General features: G+C 33.3%; 2 protein-coding genes across 2 annotated transcripts; one reads left to right on the forward strand and one right to left on the reverse strand.

Annotated features, from left to right (window-relative positions):
* Window positions 1–4054: 4054 nt before the first annotated feature.
* On the reverse strand, window positions 4055–4757 carry LOC131801960 (collagen alpha-1(X) chain-like). Its single transcript, XM_059121108.1, has 2 exons — window positions 4676–4757; window positions 4055–4573 (listed from the first exon to the last, which is right to left on the reverse strand). Exons 1-2 carry the CDS (start codon window positions 4707–4709, stop codon window positions 4119–4121), a joined length of 489 nt encoding a protein of 162 aa, XP_058977091.1. The 5' UTR covers window positions 4710–4757; the 3' UTR covers window positions 4055–4118.
* A 6002-nt stretch (window positions 4758–10759) lies between these two features.
* On the forward strand, window positions 10760–11921 carry LOC131801959 (collagen alpha-1(XI) chain-like). Its single transcript, XM_059121107.1, has 2 exons — window positions 10760–10897; window positions 10960–11921. The coding sequence occupies exons 1-2, from the start codon at window positions 10855–10857 to the stop codon at window positions 11889–11891; spliced, it is 975 nt and encodes a 324-aa protein (XP_058977090.1). The 5' UTR covers window positions 10760–10854; the 3' UTR covers window positions 11892–11921.
* Window positions 11922–15026: the final 3105 nt, after the last annotated feature.

Here is a 15026-nt window from a genome sequence, read left to right on the forward strand (position 1 = left end):
AGTTCGTTTTATACCTTTTCACCAGAAAAATTTACTCTTAAGTTCTTCTAATTAGGTATTTTCCCATTCATAATTCTCCAGCCGTGTTGTCATAAACTCCTCCATGGAAATAGATTTTCTTCATTTCCCCATTCAGTGTGTCAAAATTAGTGGCTCGAAATTTATGATCTGTTCATTATTGTTTTGAATATTTTGTTTTTTGGTTTTGTTCTTTTTTCTGTTTTTTTTTTTGTTTTTTTTTTTTGTTTTTATTTTTTTTTTTTTTTTTTTTTGGTATTGAAACCGAAACATTGAAGCTCACAATTAAATACCCATCTTTTATTGCATTTAGGGCGGCATGAATGTTTGTTGACAAAATGATTTGAACCATGGCCATGCTATTCATATGCTCAGAACCGTTGTTATTGGCTATGCCTAATAGTTGTAACTGTAAACAGAACAGATCATAGGAAATACAATATCCGAAGATATTGTTGTAATAATGGACTATTTTTAAAACGATCTTCATTGGGAGTACATCAACCTCTTTCTTTCAAAGAAGACATCATTAAGAGGTCATCTTCGCTGAAAGGCTTTTGTAAAGAAGTCGTCTTGAAAGTAATTTTCCAATGGAATTTTTTTTTATTAAATTTTCTTCATCGAAAACCTCCAGAGATTTTTTTATGGAAAAGATTACTGAAATCTTCTTCGTCGAAAACTTCTAGAAGAAGACAGATAATTGGTCCGATCTGAAGAAATTCTAGTCAAGTGTCTTCCACCCAAATCCTCTTGATGGCATGTTGTTTCATGGGAAAAAAACTGAAGAGGTCTTCCTAGGAAGGAGTTCTCTAGAAGTGTCTTCTTTCATAAAAATGGGGGGTTCTAAATTCCATTGGAGATTTAAATTCCCTTTTTAATAAAGATAATCATTAAAGAAGACTCGATTGAAAAAAGGGTCGTCTTCCTCAGATGGTCACATTGAGAGATCCTTATAAAACCGCTTTAAGAAGTCCCTTATAGGTGACCCCAATATTAGATTTTTTTTTTTTGAGGTTGGCCCCCCTTTTCAATGCAATATTTCATGAAGTCAAATAGTCTTTAGAAGACCTTAAAGAACCTCTCATGACGAAAAACTTACTCAGTGGCTATCTTCAACAGAAACCTTATCGAAAATTCGTCTTCCACAGAAGGCAAAAAAGAAAACTCCATTGAAAAAAGGCTCATCTTCTTTAGAAGGTCAGACCTCATTATGAATTATTTTTAGAGGTAGGATACTTTCTTCCATGAAATATTTCATGAAGGCCAAAGGTCTTTAGAAGACCCTATGAAAATAACCTGAGATAACTTTCCATGACGAAGACCTCACAGAAGGTGAAAAAGAAGTTTCGTTTAAAGAGTGGATCGGCTTCCATGGAAGGCCACATTGAGAGGTACTTTGTAGAAACCCCGGGAAAAGACAGTTTTTTCCATGGGCGCCTCTTTTTTTTAAGAAAAATTAATCGTTTGAAGACCACATGGAAAGGCCTTTTACCAATATCTAATCTATATACCACTCTCTAGAAGTCTCCATGTGAAGTTCTATGCAAACCTCTTCACGAAGTCTATGTGGATATTTTTTTTCTATTTGAAATCCGAATTAAACTTCCTCCTTTCAATGCAATATTTCATGAAGTCAAATAGTCTATAGAAGACCTTAGAGAACCTAGTATGACCTCCCTTGTGGGAGACCTCAATATGAGAGAGTTTTTTAAAGGTCGGCCCTCTTCTTCTATGAAATAAATATTTCATGAAAGTCAAGGTTCTTTAGAAGACCTCATGAAAAGAAGCTTAGATAAATTCCCATGACGAAGACCTCACACCCAGAAGGTGAAAAAGAAGATCAGCTTCCATGAGACGCCACATTGAAAGGTACTCTGTAGAAAACCCCGTGAAAAGACAGTTTTTTCAGTGGACGGCTCTTTATTTTTGAGAAAAATTAATCGGTTGAAGTCCTCACGGAAAAGTCTTATGTAATCTATATACCTTTCCCTAGAACACTCCATGTGAAGTTCTATGCAAACCTCTTCACGAAGTCTATGTGGTTTTTGTTTTTTTTTTTTTTTTGAAAGCCGTATTCAACTCCTGAGAATAAATTCTCGATTAGGTATAATTTTAACGGGCAGACCTGATTCGTTTGGACGCAGCATAAAATGGTCATAACAGCACCGGCCTCGAAATTTCGAATTTTATAATAAAAAATCTGAAATTTCCAAGCTTTAAGTCCATCAGCCCACCTTCAATCCATCTATCAGTCAGTCAATGGGTCATTCAAACAAACAGTTAATCAAACAATTAAATGGAGTTTTAAGTTCGGCTGGTTCGAAAGTTTTTGCAAGGAGAGAACTGACCTACCGAGAATCAAAAAATGAAATGAAATATTTCATGATGGTCAAGGGTCTTTAGAAGACCTAATGAAAATAATCTTAGATAACTTCCCATGACGAAGACCTCACACCCAGAAGGTGAAAAAGAAGAGTCGATTAAAGAACTTCCATGAAAGGCCACATTGAAAGGTACTCTGAAGAAAACCCCGTGAAAAGACAGTTTCTTTCAGGGGTCGAACATTTCTTTTTGAGAAAAATTAATCGGTTAAAGACCTCACGAAAAGGTCCATATCCAATCAATATACCTCGAAAACAACATTTTTTCTCTATAAGTCTCCATTGAAAATCCTATACAAGACCTCATCCAGAAATTTATTTGGATAACTTTTTTCTCCTTGAAAGCCATATTCAATTCCGAGACTTTGCTGAGAATAAAGTCTCGGTTAGGTAACATCTTAGCAGGCTGCCCCAATTCGTTTATACGTTATATAAAATGGTCATAAGAGCGCTAGTATATTGCTATTTCTTTATAAAAACTCAGACTTCTAATTTAGAATTCTACAATAAAATAAATAAGTTCGGCTGGGCTCAACTTTTATTACACTCCACCATTTCAACTTAAAATTTAAAAAAAATAATAATAAACAATCCGTCGAGAAATACGATTTTTACGTCGGGGCTATACGAAGACGTGGAGCTGCATACGAATTTTTTGTCATAGGCTGCAGTACCGATTCCGAACTTCAAATATGAAATTTGAGACAATTCCGGTGTTTATTATGAGGTACCGTTATATGGGGGCTACACGAAAACGTGGACGAACATGGCCCATTTACGAACTTAACCTGCCTACTGGCAAAATGCACATGTGTGTAAAATTTTAGCCTTCTATCTCAATTCGTTCGAAAGACTTAGTGCCAGAATATATATACCTTGTGGGGTCTATCATGATTATTTCGTGGAGATACAAACGGAATGACAAAGTTAACATACCCTCCATTAAATGGTGGAGGTATAAAAATCGGAGAGTTTAAAGGCTTAAGTCCATAAATCCACATCCAATCCATCAATCAGACAGTTTATCATACAGCGAACATAACACACGAAATGTTTCATTTCTACAGAGATTTCGGATGATATCTCAATCAGTCCACTAGTAACTCAATCGGTCATTCAAACAATTCGATAATCAAAAAATTAGCTAGCCTTTGTTTTCTATCTCTGAAAAGCCTTGGGAAGATCTCAATTAGATGTACACCTCATAATCCATATTCAGGATCATTTTTTAATGTAATTCTATCTATGGAAGACCTTCAAGAAGTCTTCTAGCTATTGTTCGCAATATAACTTTATGTTCGTAGAAGATTTTTTGGAATATATGACCTCTTGACCTTTTGGAACGCATTCTATCTGTGAAAAAAAAAAACAAAAAAAAACAATTTTTATGGAAGATCCTCAGGAAGTCCCCTATGTCTAGATTATATTTGGGAGGTCTCAAATTTATAAATTGCCCCCATGGTGTACATCGGTCAACTGGCCAATACCTACTTATCCTGTTACTATTTCTGTATATTCGTATTTATTTATTAATTTAATTTTTTTATTTATTTATTTTTTTTTTTTTTTGAACTTAACATATTAGAGAGCGCAGCCACCCGACACATCTAAAATTCAATTTTTTTCAAAATAAAACTCTATTTCAAAAGTTCGGATTTTTTTTAATTTTAATTGTTTATTTTATTGTTTCTTATCGTAAATATCTTATCGAACATAAATTTAATTTTTATTTTCAAAATTTCCATCATCCCCCTCATCGTCGAGTGACCTCTGATATTTCTCAATCAAAGATCTTTGCTCTGGTGTTGGTTGAATTTTTCGCACCGGTACCAAATCTCCATCTTCGGTTAGCATATAAATGCTATCGTCTTCTGGTTCGGCTTCAATGGTAGTAAACGCGGAACGACGTCTTGCACATGGGGGACATACGCCGGTCGGACCCCGTGGCCCAACAGCGCCGACTATATTACTACCACGACCTGGAACGCCTTTTGGTCCTACGGTACCTTTGAATCCTGGCGCACCAATTGGTCCCTGGGCACCCGGCAGTCCGGGATAGCCGCGATTACCTTTTTCACCCTTTGGACCGGGATTGCCATTGGGCCCCGGTGCACCCTCCAAGCCGGGCTCACAAACGCAGGACTTTAACACAGCATGGCCCAGGGAGGTTAAGCCTAAAATAAATTTTTTGAATTACAAAAATATGGTTTTATTTTTTTTATTTTAGTATCCCGGAAATTCTATTTGTTTTCCATATCCTGTAATGATGGACATACCCAAGAGCAGTAAAAAAGAGAGAAATATTTTCATAATTTGAGCAGAAGGTTTGTCGCTATTGAAATTCAAAATATGACTATTAAATAAAATCTACTTCAGTTTATTTTATATCAAACCTTAACCAATATTTTGAAAGATATAAGAATAGATGCCCCTCATTTAGGTATTTTTCTATTCATAATCCGCTCATTGGTGTCAATAATATTCTCAGTGGTCTCCCTTATCTAGAGATACTCTCATTTAGGCACTTACAATTCATAATCCGTTCATTGGTGTCAATAACACTCTCATTGGTCTCTTTTCTCTAAAAGTCTGTTATGTTCTCAATTTGTCGATGATAATTTATGGCCCATCGGCCGGTTAATGGCACACGCCCATCATTGTTTCTAAGCCATGTTTTATTGACGCTTAGATGCAGCCAGTGTTGCAGACACAAAATCTATTCATCGACTAACTGTTTGCTGCATTTGATGAGTGTGGAAGATGATTTGGTTGGGAGGTGGGAAGTGACTTCTTTTTTACCGTTTTTTATTGTTCTGGGTTATGTTTCTCCAGAGTAAAATTTAATACTATTTGATTATGAAATAATTTTTATTGTTATAACAGTTAAATAGTCAGAGGTCATTGCCCGAAAACATATCCGGAGGTCTACTATTTTATACCCTCCGCTATAGTATGGAGGTATAGTAAGTTTGTCATTCCGTTTGTAACGATATAACGATCCGTTCATCTGTCTGTCTACCCGTCTGTGAAAATCATCAGATTTGGTATTTTGATGATTTTAGCGACATTGTTCAGCGGATTTTTTTTTTCAAATTTCGTAATGGTACTTCGTAATGGGTACTACTGCCTATGACGGAAAATTGGCAATGCATATAGGTACTTTCATGATATTAGCGACATTATTCATTAGAAATTTTTCAAAATTCGTATTTACATTTCTCAGCGGATACTACAGCCTGTAACCAAAAAAAAAATCCTATAGCCCCCATATAACGGTACCTCCCTATATTCTGTATTTTCCGGATTTCAAAGAAATTATTAAACGGAATTGTTTCAAATTTCGTATTTGCACTTCGTAATGGGTACTACAGCCTGTGACTTGGCTACGCAGGTCCAGGTCTTTGTATAGACGGCATTTTTATGTTTTTAACAGAATTTTCAACGGATTCTGTTATTTATTTATTTATTTTATTTTTTTTTTTAAATTTCCAAATTCGTTCCATTTGGTGGAGGATATTGAAAATTCTGCCCCGCCGAAATTACTGTTTTTTTAACTTGTTTAATATAAAATTCGAGAGGAGGTCTTCCTCTTCTACAGAAGATCCCCTCTAAGCCAGATTTCAACCAGGCGTCTTATTCCGTAAAATAAAATAATCATTCTTTCATAGAAGATTTTGTAAGGAGGTCTACCGCTATAGAAGTAAATAAAAAATTGTCTGCAAAGGGATAATTCTGCTAAGACGGGAGTCTTACGAAGGAGCTTTTCTTTCTTTCTGATAAGGAGATTTTTTCGCATAGGAGACTTTGTTAAAATAGTTTCTTCCATATAAAAGATCTTGTCCAGAACTCTTCTCCCACAGAAGTCCTCATGCATAGGTGTGCATTCACAGAAAATCTCAGCAAGTAGTCTTCCAAAACAGACTTTTAGAAGTTTATCGATCTATAGAAGACCTTCAGAGGATATTTTTATGGAATGCCTACAGTTTATTTTCTATCTATCAGGGAGTCTACCAACCATTGCAGACCTTTAAAGGGCCTTCTTCTCATAAAAGACTCTCTTCAAAATGTACTCTTTTTTGGAGAATGGCCTTCCTTCCATCTATGAAAGAACTTAAAAATGTCTACTACCTAGAAATTATCTTCAAAATTCTATAGATCTTCTATAGATAAACTCATGTAGATACATTATTTTTAAGTAGAATGCTCCCACAGCTCGTAAAGAGACCTTCTTCTACACCTTAAAAATATGCCTTCTTTGGTAAACGACTTCATATGAGGGTTTTTCTTCACAAAGAACCCCTAAAGGGGCCTTTTCCATACAAGAACCCATATCAAATCTTTTTTCGAGTATTTTTATGGAAAAAATCTCCGTTATTGGCATTTTTCCTTCTCCATTCTTCCTTCGGAAGATAGCGTGATTACAAACATGGCTAGATCGGATTAAAATTTTAAACTGATCATGAATATATTTAATTTGTTGAGTCCAAAATGAATACGAGTACTACGATATGTTAGAAACGGGATGTCAAATTTAACATACCCTCCATGTTATGGTGAAGAATATAAAAACTCGTGGAGAGGTCTTCTTTCGTAATGAAGCTCATGTAGTGGTAGTTTTCTATAGAATACCCCATGAAGAGGGTTCTTCCCAGGATGATCTTACGAAAAGGTTTTCTTTAATAGAAAATCTAATGACGAAGTCTTTTCCTGTATAACACCCTGTCGAGAGGAAATCTTTAGGTTTAATTCCAAAGAATTACAATCTTTTTTTTTCGCAAAAGCCCTCATGAAGTGACCAAATTTTTATTGAAGATTTCCTGAGTAGATTTCAGGAAAATCTCACGAAGATGTTTACTTCCATTTACTTCTAACTTTGCAAATCACAAATATTTGCATCCGTAAAAGGTTAGGTGCGAAAATTAACAATATAAGTCCACTCCATCAATATAAATCCTCCCCCACAACGGGTCAAAATTTTGAATAATTAAAACTCCTATAAAACGTGATGTAAGAGTTCGATTGTCTTCAAATTACACATATCTCAATAATTTTATTGACCCAAGGTTTGGTGTTAAGGTGGAATACATTGGCCTTCTCCTTGTGGTACCTCCTCCACAAAAGGTCGAAAAATTTTCAAAAAATATATTTTTTTGCACAGAAAGAGAAACGATAATCCGATTTTGTTCCAACTTTGCAAATCTTAATATTTGCGTCAGTGCTAGGTCAAGTGCGAAAATTGACAATATAAATCCATGCCTCCCCAAAAGGGGTCAAAATTTTGAATAAAATGTGATGTAAGAATCCGATTGTATTAAAATTTCACACATCCCAATATTTATATTAAGCCAAGGTCTGGTGTTAAAATGGAGTATATCGGTTTACTTCTTCTTGTACCACCCCCACAAAAGGTCGAAATTTGGAATATATTTTAAGCTCATAAAACGCGAAATTAACATCCGATTGCATTCAGACTTGGCACATCTGAATATTTCTGAATATTTCACAAGATCTGTTATAAAGATGGTAGAGACCGAACAATTTCTTCTGGTATCTCCCCAACGAAGGTCAAACCTTTTGAATAACCACAAAAGGGACAAAGTTTTGAATAACCAAAACGATTATAAAATCCGAAATAAGCATCCGGTTCCTTTTCATATTTCACGCAACCCATTATAACCTCTTACACGAGATCTGATATTAAAATGGGATATTTTGTCCACTCCTCATAGTACCTCCCCCACAATGGGTCAAAATTTCGAATATCAATGAAGTACATAAAATAAAATATTTCCATCAACAAAAGATCTGCTATAAATATGGTAGAGATCGGATAATTCCTGCTGGTACCTACCCCACAAAAGAGACAAAGTTTTGAATAACCAAAACGATTATAAAATCCTAATTAAGCTTCCGGTTCTCTTCATATTTCACACATCCCATTGTTTCTACTAACACAAAATCTGCTATGAAGATGGGATACATCGGTTCACTCCTCCTGGTACATACCCCACAGAGGGCCAAAAAACGCGAAATTAATATCCGTTTCCATTCAGACTTGGTATATCTCAATATGTCCATCAACACAAGAACTGCTATAAATATGGTAGAGATCGGATCTTTTTTTTCTGATACCCCACCCACATAAGGTTCAAAGTTTTGAATAACCCAAACGCTCATAATATGCGATATAATCATCAGATTCCTTTCAAACGCCGCAAATCTCTATATTTTTATCAACACAATATCTGCTATAAAGATGATAGGGATCGGACCACTCCTTCCGGTACCTCCTCCACAGAGGGTCAAAATTTTGAATATCCGTGAAGCTCATAAAACTCGAAATTAACATCCGATTCCATTCAGGCTTGGTAGATCTCAATATTTTCATTAACACAAGACCTGTTATAAAGATGGTAGAGATCGAATCATTTCTTCTGATATCTCCCCCAAAAAAGGCCAAAGTCTTGAATAACCAAAACGATTATAAAATCCGAAATGAGCATCCAGCTCTCTTCATTTTTCAAACATCCCATTATTTCTACTAACACAAAATCTGCTGTGAAGATGGGATACATCGGTTCACTCCTCCTGGTACATACCCCACAGAGGGCCAAAATTTTGAATATCCATCAAATTCCATCAACACAAGATCTGCTATAAATATGGTAGAGATCGGATCTTTTTTTCTGATACCTACCCCACAAAGGGTCAAAATTTTGAATAACCCAAACGCTCATAATATGCGATGTAATCATCAGATTCCTTTCAAACGCGGCAAATCTCTATATTTCTATCAAGGGTCAAAGTCTGCTATAAAGATGATAGGGATCGGACCACTTCTTCAGGTACTTCCTCCACAGAGGGTCAAAATTTTGAATATCCGTGAAGCTCATAAAATGCGAAATTAATAATCCGATTCCATTGAAACTTGGTAGATCTCAATATTTGAATAAGCACAAGATCTGTTATAAATATGGTAGAGATCTCCCCCACAAAGGGTCAAAGTCTTGAATTCCCAAAACAATTATAAAATCCTAATTAAGCTTCCGGCTTTCTTCATATTTCACACACCCCATTATTTCTACTAACACAAGATCTGTTGTGAAGATGGGATATATCTGTGAACCCCTTCTGGTACCTCACCCACAAAGGTTCACAACATTCAGTACTTTTATCTGTCATAACTCAGAAAATAAGTCAGCGATTCTTTACACCTGGCTATATCTAAATATTTCTCTCAACCAGAAACCTGAAATAAATATGGAATTTATGATTTCGCCTAAAATTGAATATAAATTTTCGATTTTCTTGTAATTTTTAATTTTTTATTTGTATTAGATGAAGTATGAAAATGGAATACTTCGATCGACTATATCTGGGGTACCCAACCCATATTTCAACATTTTCTAAAAATTAGCACATATCTCATAAAAGATATAGGAAGTGAACGAGATAATCCAAACCTGGCACGGCGCAATATTTAGCTCATATTTTTTAGGTCGGATACGAAATAGACAATATAGGTCCATTCCTTCGGAGCCTATATCATAGAGGGTCAACAATTTGAATAATCATAACAGAAGTCAAATTTTATTTAAATAATCGAACATTGGCTGAGGGTATACAACTGTCGGCAGAACCTACTGATACTTTTTAACTTGGTCTATCCATCTTCGGCCCATTTTCCTTAAGTATTTGGGTTTTCGGTATTTTTTTTTTTTAATTTTGTCCCTTATATTTTTCCGCCATAATTTTAGCTACTTTATGTTATTAAATTCCAAAAACTTCCAGTAGCTAAATTTTTTTTCAGGTTCAAGATCATCATAAATTTTCAGAACATCACTATTTAAGGAAACTTATACGAAATTAAGAAATTCTTCGTAGGGTATTTAAATTTTCTTGGCCAACTAAGCATAAAAGCAGTCTAAACAATCAGAATTTACGATGTTGGGAGTGGGTCATTAAATATACCGTGGGCAGCCAACAAGCCGGGGGAAAGAGGCCACGGTGGAGGAAGCATACGAAAAACTAAGGTCTCACTTACAAATTATGTTAATGAAGTTACAACAAAGGCCGTTAACCATGATAATGAGTGGTGGAGAGAGGGTGGGGGGAATTTGTGTTGAAAAAATCTACACAGAACATAAACGCATTTTCAAATGTGGAAATATTTAAATTTCCCTAACGGGAAACTTGAGGGCACCATAAGAAAAATAGAGGAAAACAAGATTATGTTTTTTTTCTCATACGACATTGTTGCATCCAGCATCAGAGGAGGGGGGGGGGGGTATTGAAAAATGTTTCAATAGTTTATTCTTGATTTCCAGTTGAGCGAGAGGAGTTATTGTTTTAATCGAAAAAAAAAAACTAGTTTAGGTTCCAAATCTCGTTCTCGGCCATATAAATACCCAAACCTGGCTGCAAGCCAATTCAGTATTGCCATGAACTTGGAGCGATGAGGCAAATGCATAGAATTTTGAAGTTGTTAACAATTTTGGGTAAGATTTCCATTTGAAATTCGAATAGAAACTCTAACGAATTTCTTCTCACATTTTTACAGGAGTTTTCATTCACTCCAGTCATGCTGGCAGCACAAGCTGTGGCTGTGCCCCTGGTCCACCGGGTTATCCGGGAGATAAAGGTCCCCCAGGTTATCAGGGTCCACGCGGTGATGTAGGCTCTATGGGTAATCGGGGACCCACTGGACCCCAAGGTCCCCAGGGACCCAGAGGCGAAACGGGTGATCGAGGAGTACAGGGAGATTCAGTACCCGTCGCACAATACGAACCGGGTTTACCAGGTCTCCCAGGACCACGGGGACGTTGTGGTTGTCCCAATAATCGTTTCAATCAATTTGCCAATAGATTTTCACCCTATGACAGCCAACAATCGCCGGATTATGGCGATGGCTATTCGGAATATAATACGGGAGATTATTATCTAACCGATAATAGGGGATATTTGAATTATTTGGGTCAAAGGATACCACCGCAACTTATGCAGCACACTACCACCACAACGACGACGACAACTACGCCACCACCTCCCATATCGGATATAATGTTTCCCCACCGGCTGGCTGGCCTTTCCAGTGGTCTCTATATGTTGGATGCCAATGGTGTTTTGGCACCATTTCAACCTAGCAATCCATATGAGCTTTTTGCCATGGCAGAACCGAGCACAACCACCACAACGACGACCACAACAACTACACCACGGCCCCATCATGAGTCCAGCACCATGGTCAATGATAAAGTCTATATTTTAGGTCCAAAAGGTACGCTAATTCCATTGGAGGTATTCGGCATTCACAAGCCCAAACAATATCAGCGGAAACCGACTAGAATGGTTAGTAGCTATAACAAGTGGTTACGTGGCATGTTAATGGGTGAAATATTGCCGGATTATGGCGAAAATGATGGGGAAACTGCACCTGTTGAGGATGATGATGATACTGAGGGTGGTGATGTCTTCGATGATGGAGATCAATAACGTTTTTTGAGAAATATTTATTTAATAAAAGGAAAAAAATGAAAAAAATATTTATTTGTTTTCATTTAATTTGAGAAATTGTACCAAAAGACCTATTGGGTTTAAATTTTGGGAAAAGGAACCAAATATGGTACCCTTGGTTTTTTAGGAAGCAGTAAAGCTAGAACTCTTAATTTGGAATGAGGATCACTCATGGAGTGTTTAACAGATGTCCCAAAGGGTTTTTTTGAAAATTCGCACCATAAATGTACGAAAAGTACTAAACTGTACTAAATTTGGTACCATTTCGTATCACTTGGACGATTAGAGCTAAAAACTTGATATTTGGAATGAGAGTCAAAATTGAGGAATAGAGTCGATGTTAAGCCTCGAAAGTGTGTACTCATGTGCACGAAAAGTACTTAACGGTACTAAATTTAGTACAATTTGAGTTTTGGAGGAACGGATGGAGTTGGGATTCTGAAATTTGAAACTAGGATTACTGGTGAAGTGTATGATTGGGATATGCAGGAATTTTTCGAAATTTGTACTTATAAGCAGGAAAAGTACCAAATGGTACTAAATTTGGTACAATTGCGATTTGGATGAAGCTGGAATCCCGAAATTTGGAAATAAGATTACTATTGCATTCTAGGACTGAGGAATGTAGGTAGTTTTGGAAATTCGTCCTTATGTGCACTAATTGGTACTAAACTTGGTACGAATTAAATTTTTGGGAGAATCGGTAGAGTTGAAATCCTGAAATTTGAAAATAAGGTTTTTATTAAACTGTATAATTTAGGTAGTTATGTAAATGTGTACCTATGTGTACTAAATGGTACTAAATTTGGTGCAATATGATTACTGTCGGAGTAATTGGGATTGGGGTATGGAGGTAGTTTTAGAAATTTGTATTTATATGTACTAAAGTGTACTAGACTAAAAAATCCACGATTATTGATAAAATATTTTTTAAAAAATCCCAGTATTTTGATTTCTTAAATATTTTTTTTAAAAAAATCCAACTTCAAAATTTCTTGAAAAATAATTTTTTAAAAAAAAAACACGCTTCCTGATTTTTTGAAAATATATTTTTTTAAAAAAATCCCCGTTTTATGATTTCTAGAAAAAATATATTTTTTCTTAAAAAAATGCTTTCTTAAAAAATATTTTTTTTTTTCTTAAAAAAAAATTATTTTATTCTTAAAAAAATATATTTTTTAAAAAAATTCACGATTCATTGTTTCTTAAAAAAATATTTTTTTTAAAAAAAATCAACGATTCATGATTTCTTGAAAAAATATTTTTTTAAATATACACGTTTCATGATATTTTGAAAAACATATTTTTTTAAATACACGTTTTATGTATTCTTGAAAAAATATTTCTTTTAAAAAATCCACGTATCATGATTTCTTGAATTTTTTTTAAATCCTCGTTTAACGATTTCTTGAAAAAATATTTTTTTTTTAAATCTACGTTTCATGATATTTTGAAAAAAATATTTTTTTAAATACACGTTTTATGTATTCTTGAAAAAATATTTCTTTTAAAAAATCCACGTATCATGATTTCTTGAATTTTTTTTTAAATCCTCGTTTAACGATTTCTTGAAAAAATATTTTTTTTTAAATCTACGTTTCATGATATTTTGAAAAAAATATTTTTTTAAACACACGTTTTATGTATTCTTGAAAAAATATTTCTTTTAAAAAATCCACGTATCATGATTTCTTGAAAAAATATTTTTTTTTTAATTTACGTTTTTTTATTTCTTGAAAAAATATTTTTTTTAAAAAATCTACGTTTCATGATTTCTTGAAAAAATATTTCTTTTAAAAAATCCACGTATCATGATTTCTTGAAAAAATATTTTTTTTTTTTAAATTTACGTTTTTTTATTTCTTGAAAAAATATTTTTTTTAAAAAATCTACGTTTCATGATTTCTTGAAAAAATATTTTTTTTAAAAAATCCACGTTTCATGATTTCTTGAAAAAATATTTTTTTTTAAATTTACGTTTTTTTTATTTCTTGAAAAATTTTTTTTTAAAAAAATCCACGTTTATTTATTTCTTGAAAAAATATTTTTTAAAAAATCCACGTTTATTTATTTCTTGAAAAAATATTTTTTAAAAAATCCACGTTTATTTATTTCTTGAAAAAATATTTTTTAAAAAATCCACGTTTATTTATTTCCTGAAAAAATATTTTTTAAAAAATCCACGTTTATTTATTTCTTGAAAAAATATTTTTTTAAAAAAATCCACGTTTCATGAATTCTTGAAAAAATATTTTTTTAAAAAAATCCACGTTTCGCGATATCTTGAAAAAATATTTTTTTTTAAAATCCACGTTTCATGACTTCTTAAAAAAATAGTGTTTAAAAAATCCAAGTGTAATGATTTCTTTACAAAAATATTTTCTTAAAAAATCCACATATTATGATTTCTAGAAAAATTATTTTTAACAATCCACGTTTCAGGATTTCTTGAAAAAAATATTTTTTAAGAAATCCACGTTTCTTGAAAAAATATTTTTTTTTAAAAATCCACGTTTCTTGATAAATTTTTTTTTAAAAAATCCACGTTTCTTGATAAAATAATTTTTAAAAAATCCACGTTTCTTGATAAAATATTTTTTAAAAAATCCACGTTTCTTGATAAAAATACTTTTTAAAAAATCCACGTTTTTTGATAAAATATTTTTTAAAAATCCACGTTTCTTGATAAAATAATTTTTAAAAAATCCACGTTTCATGATAAAATATTTTTTAAAAAATCCACGTTTCTTGATAAAATATTTTTTAAAAAATCCACGTTTCTTGATAAAATAATTTTTAAAAAATCCACGTTTCTTGATAAAACATTTTTTAAAAAATCCACGTTTCTTGATAAAATATTTTATAAAAAATCCACGTTTGTTGATAAAATATTTTTTAAAAAATCCACGATTCTTGATAAAATATTTTTTAAAAAATCCACGCTTCTGGATTTCTTAAAAAAATATATTTTTTTAAATCCACGTATCATGATTTCTAGAAAAAAATATTTAAAAAAAACGTTTCCTGATTTCTTGACAAAATATTTTTTTTAAAAAATTCACGTTTTATTCCAATTTTCTTGAAAAAATATTTTTATAAAAAATCTTCGTTTCA

The sequence above is a fragment of the Musca domestica genome, unplaced genomic scaffold (assembly GCF_030504385.1).
Source record: "Musca domestica strain aabys unplaced genomic scaffold, Musca_domestica.polishedcontigs.V.1.1 189, whole genome shotgun sequence".
Lineage (NCBI taxonomy): Eukaryota > Metazoa > Arthropoda > Insecta > Diptera > Muscidae > Musca > Musca domestica.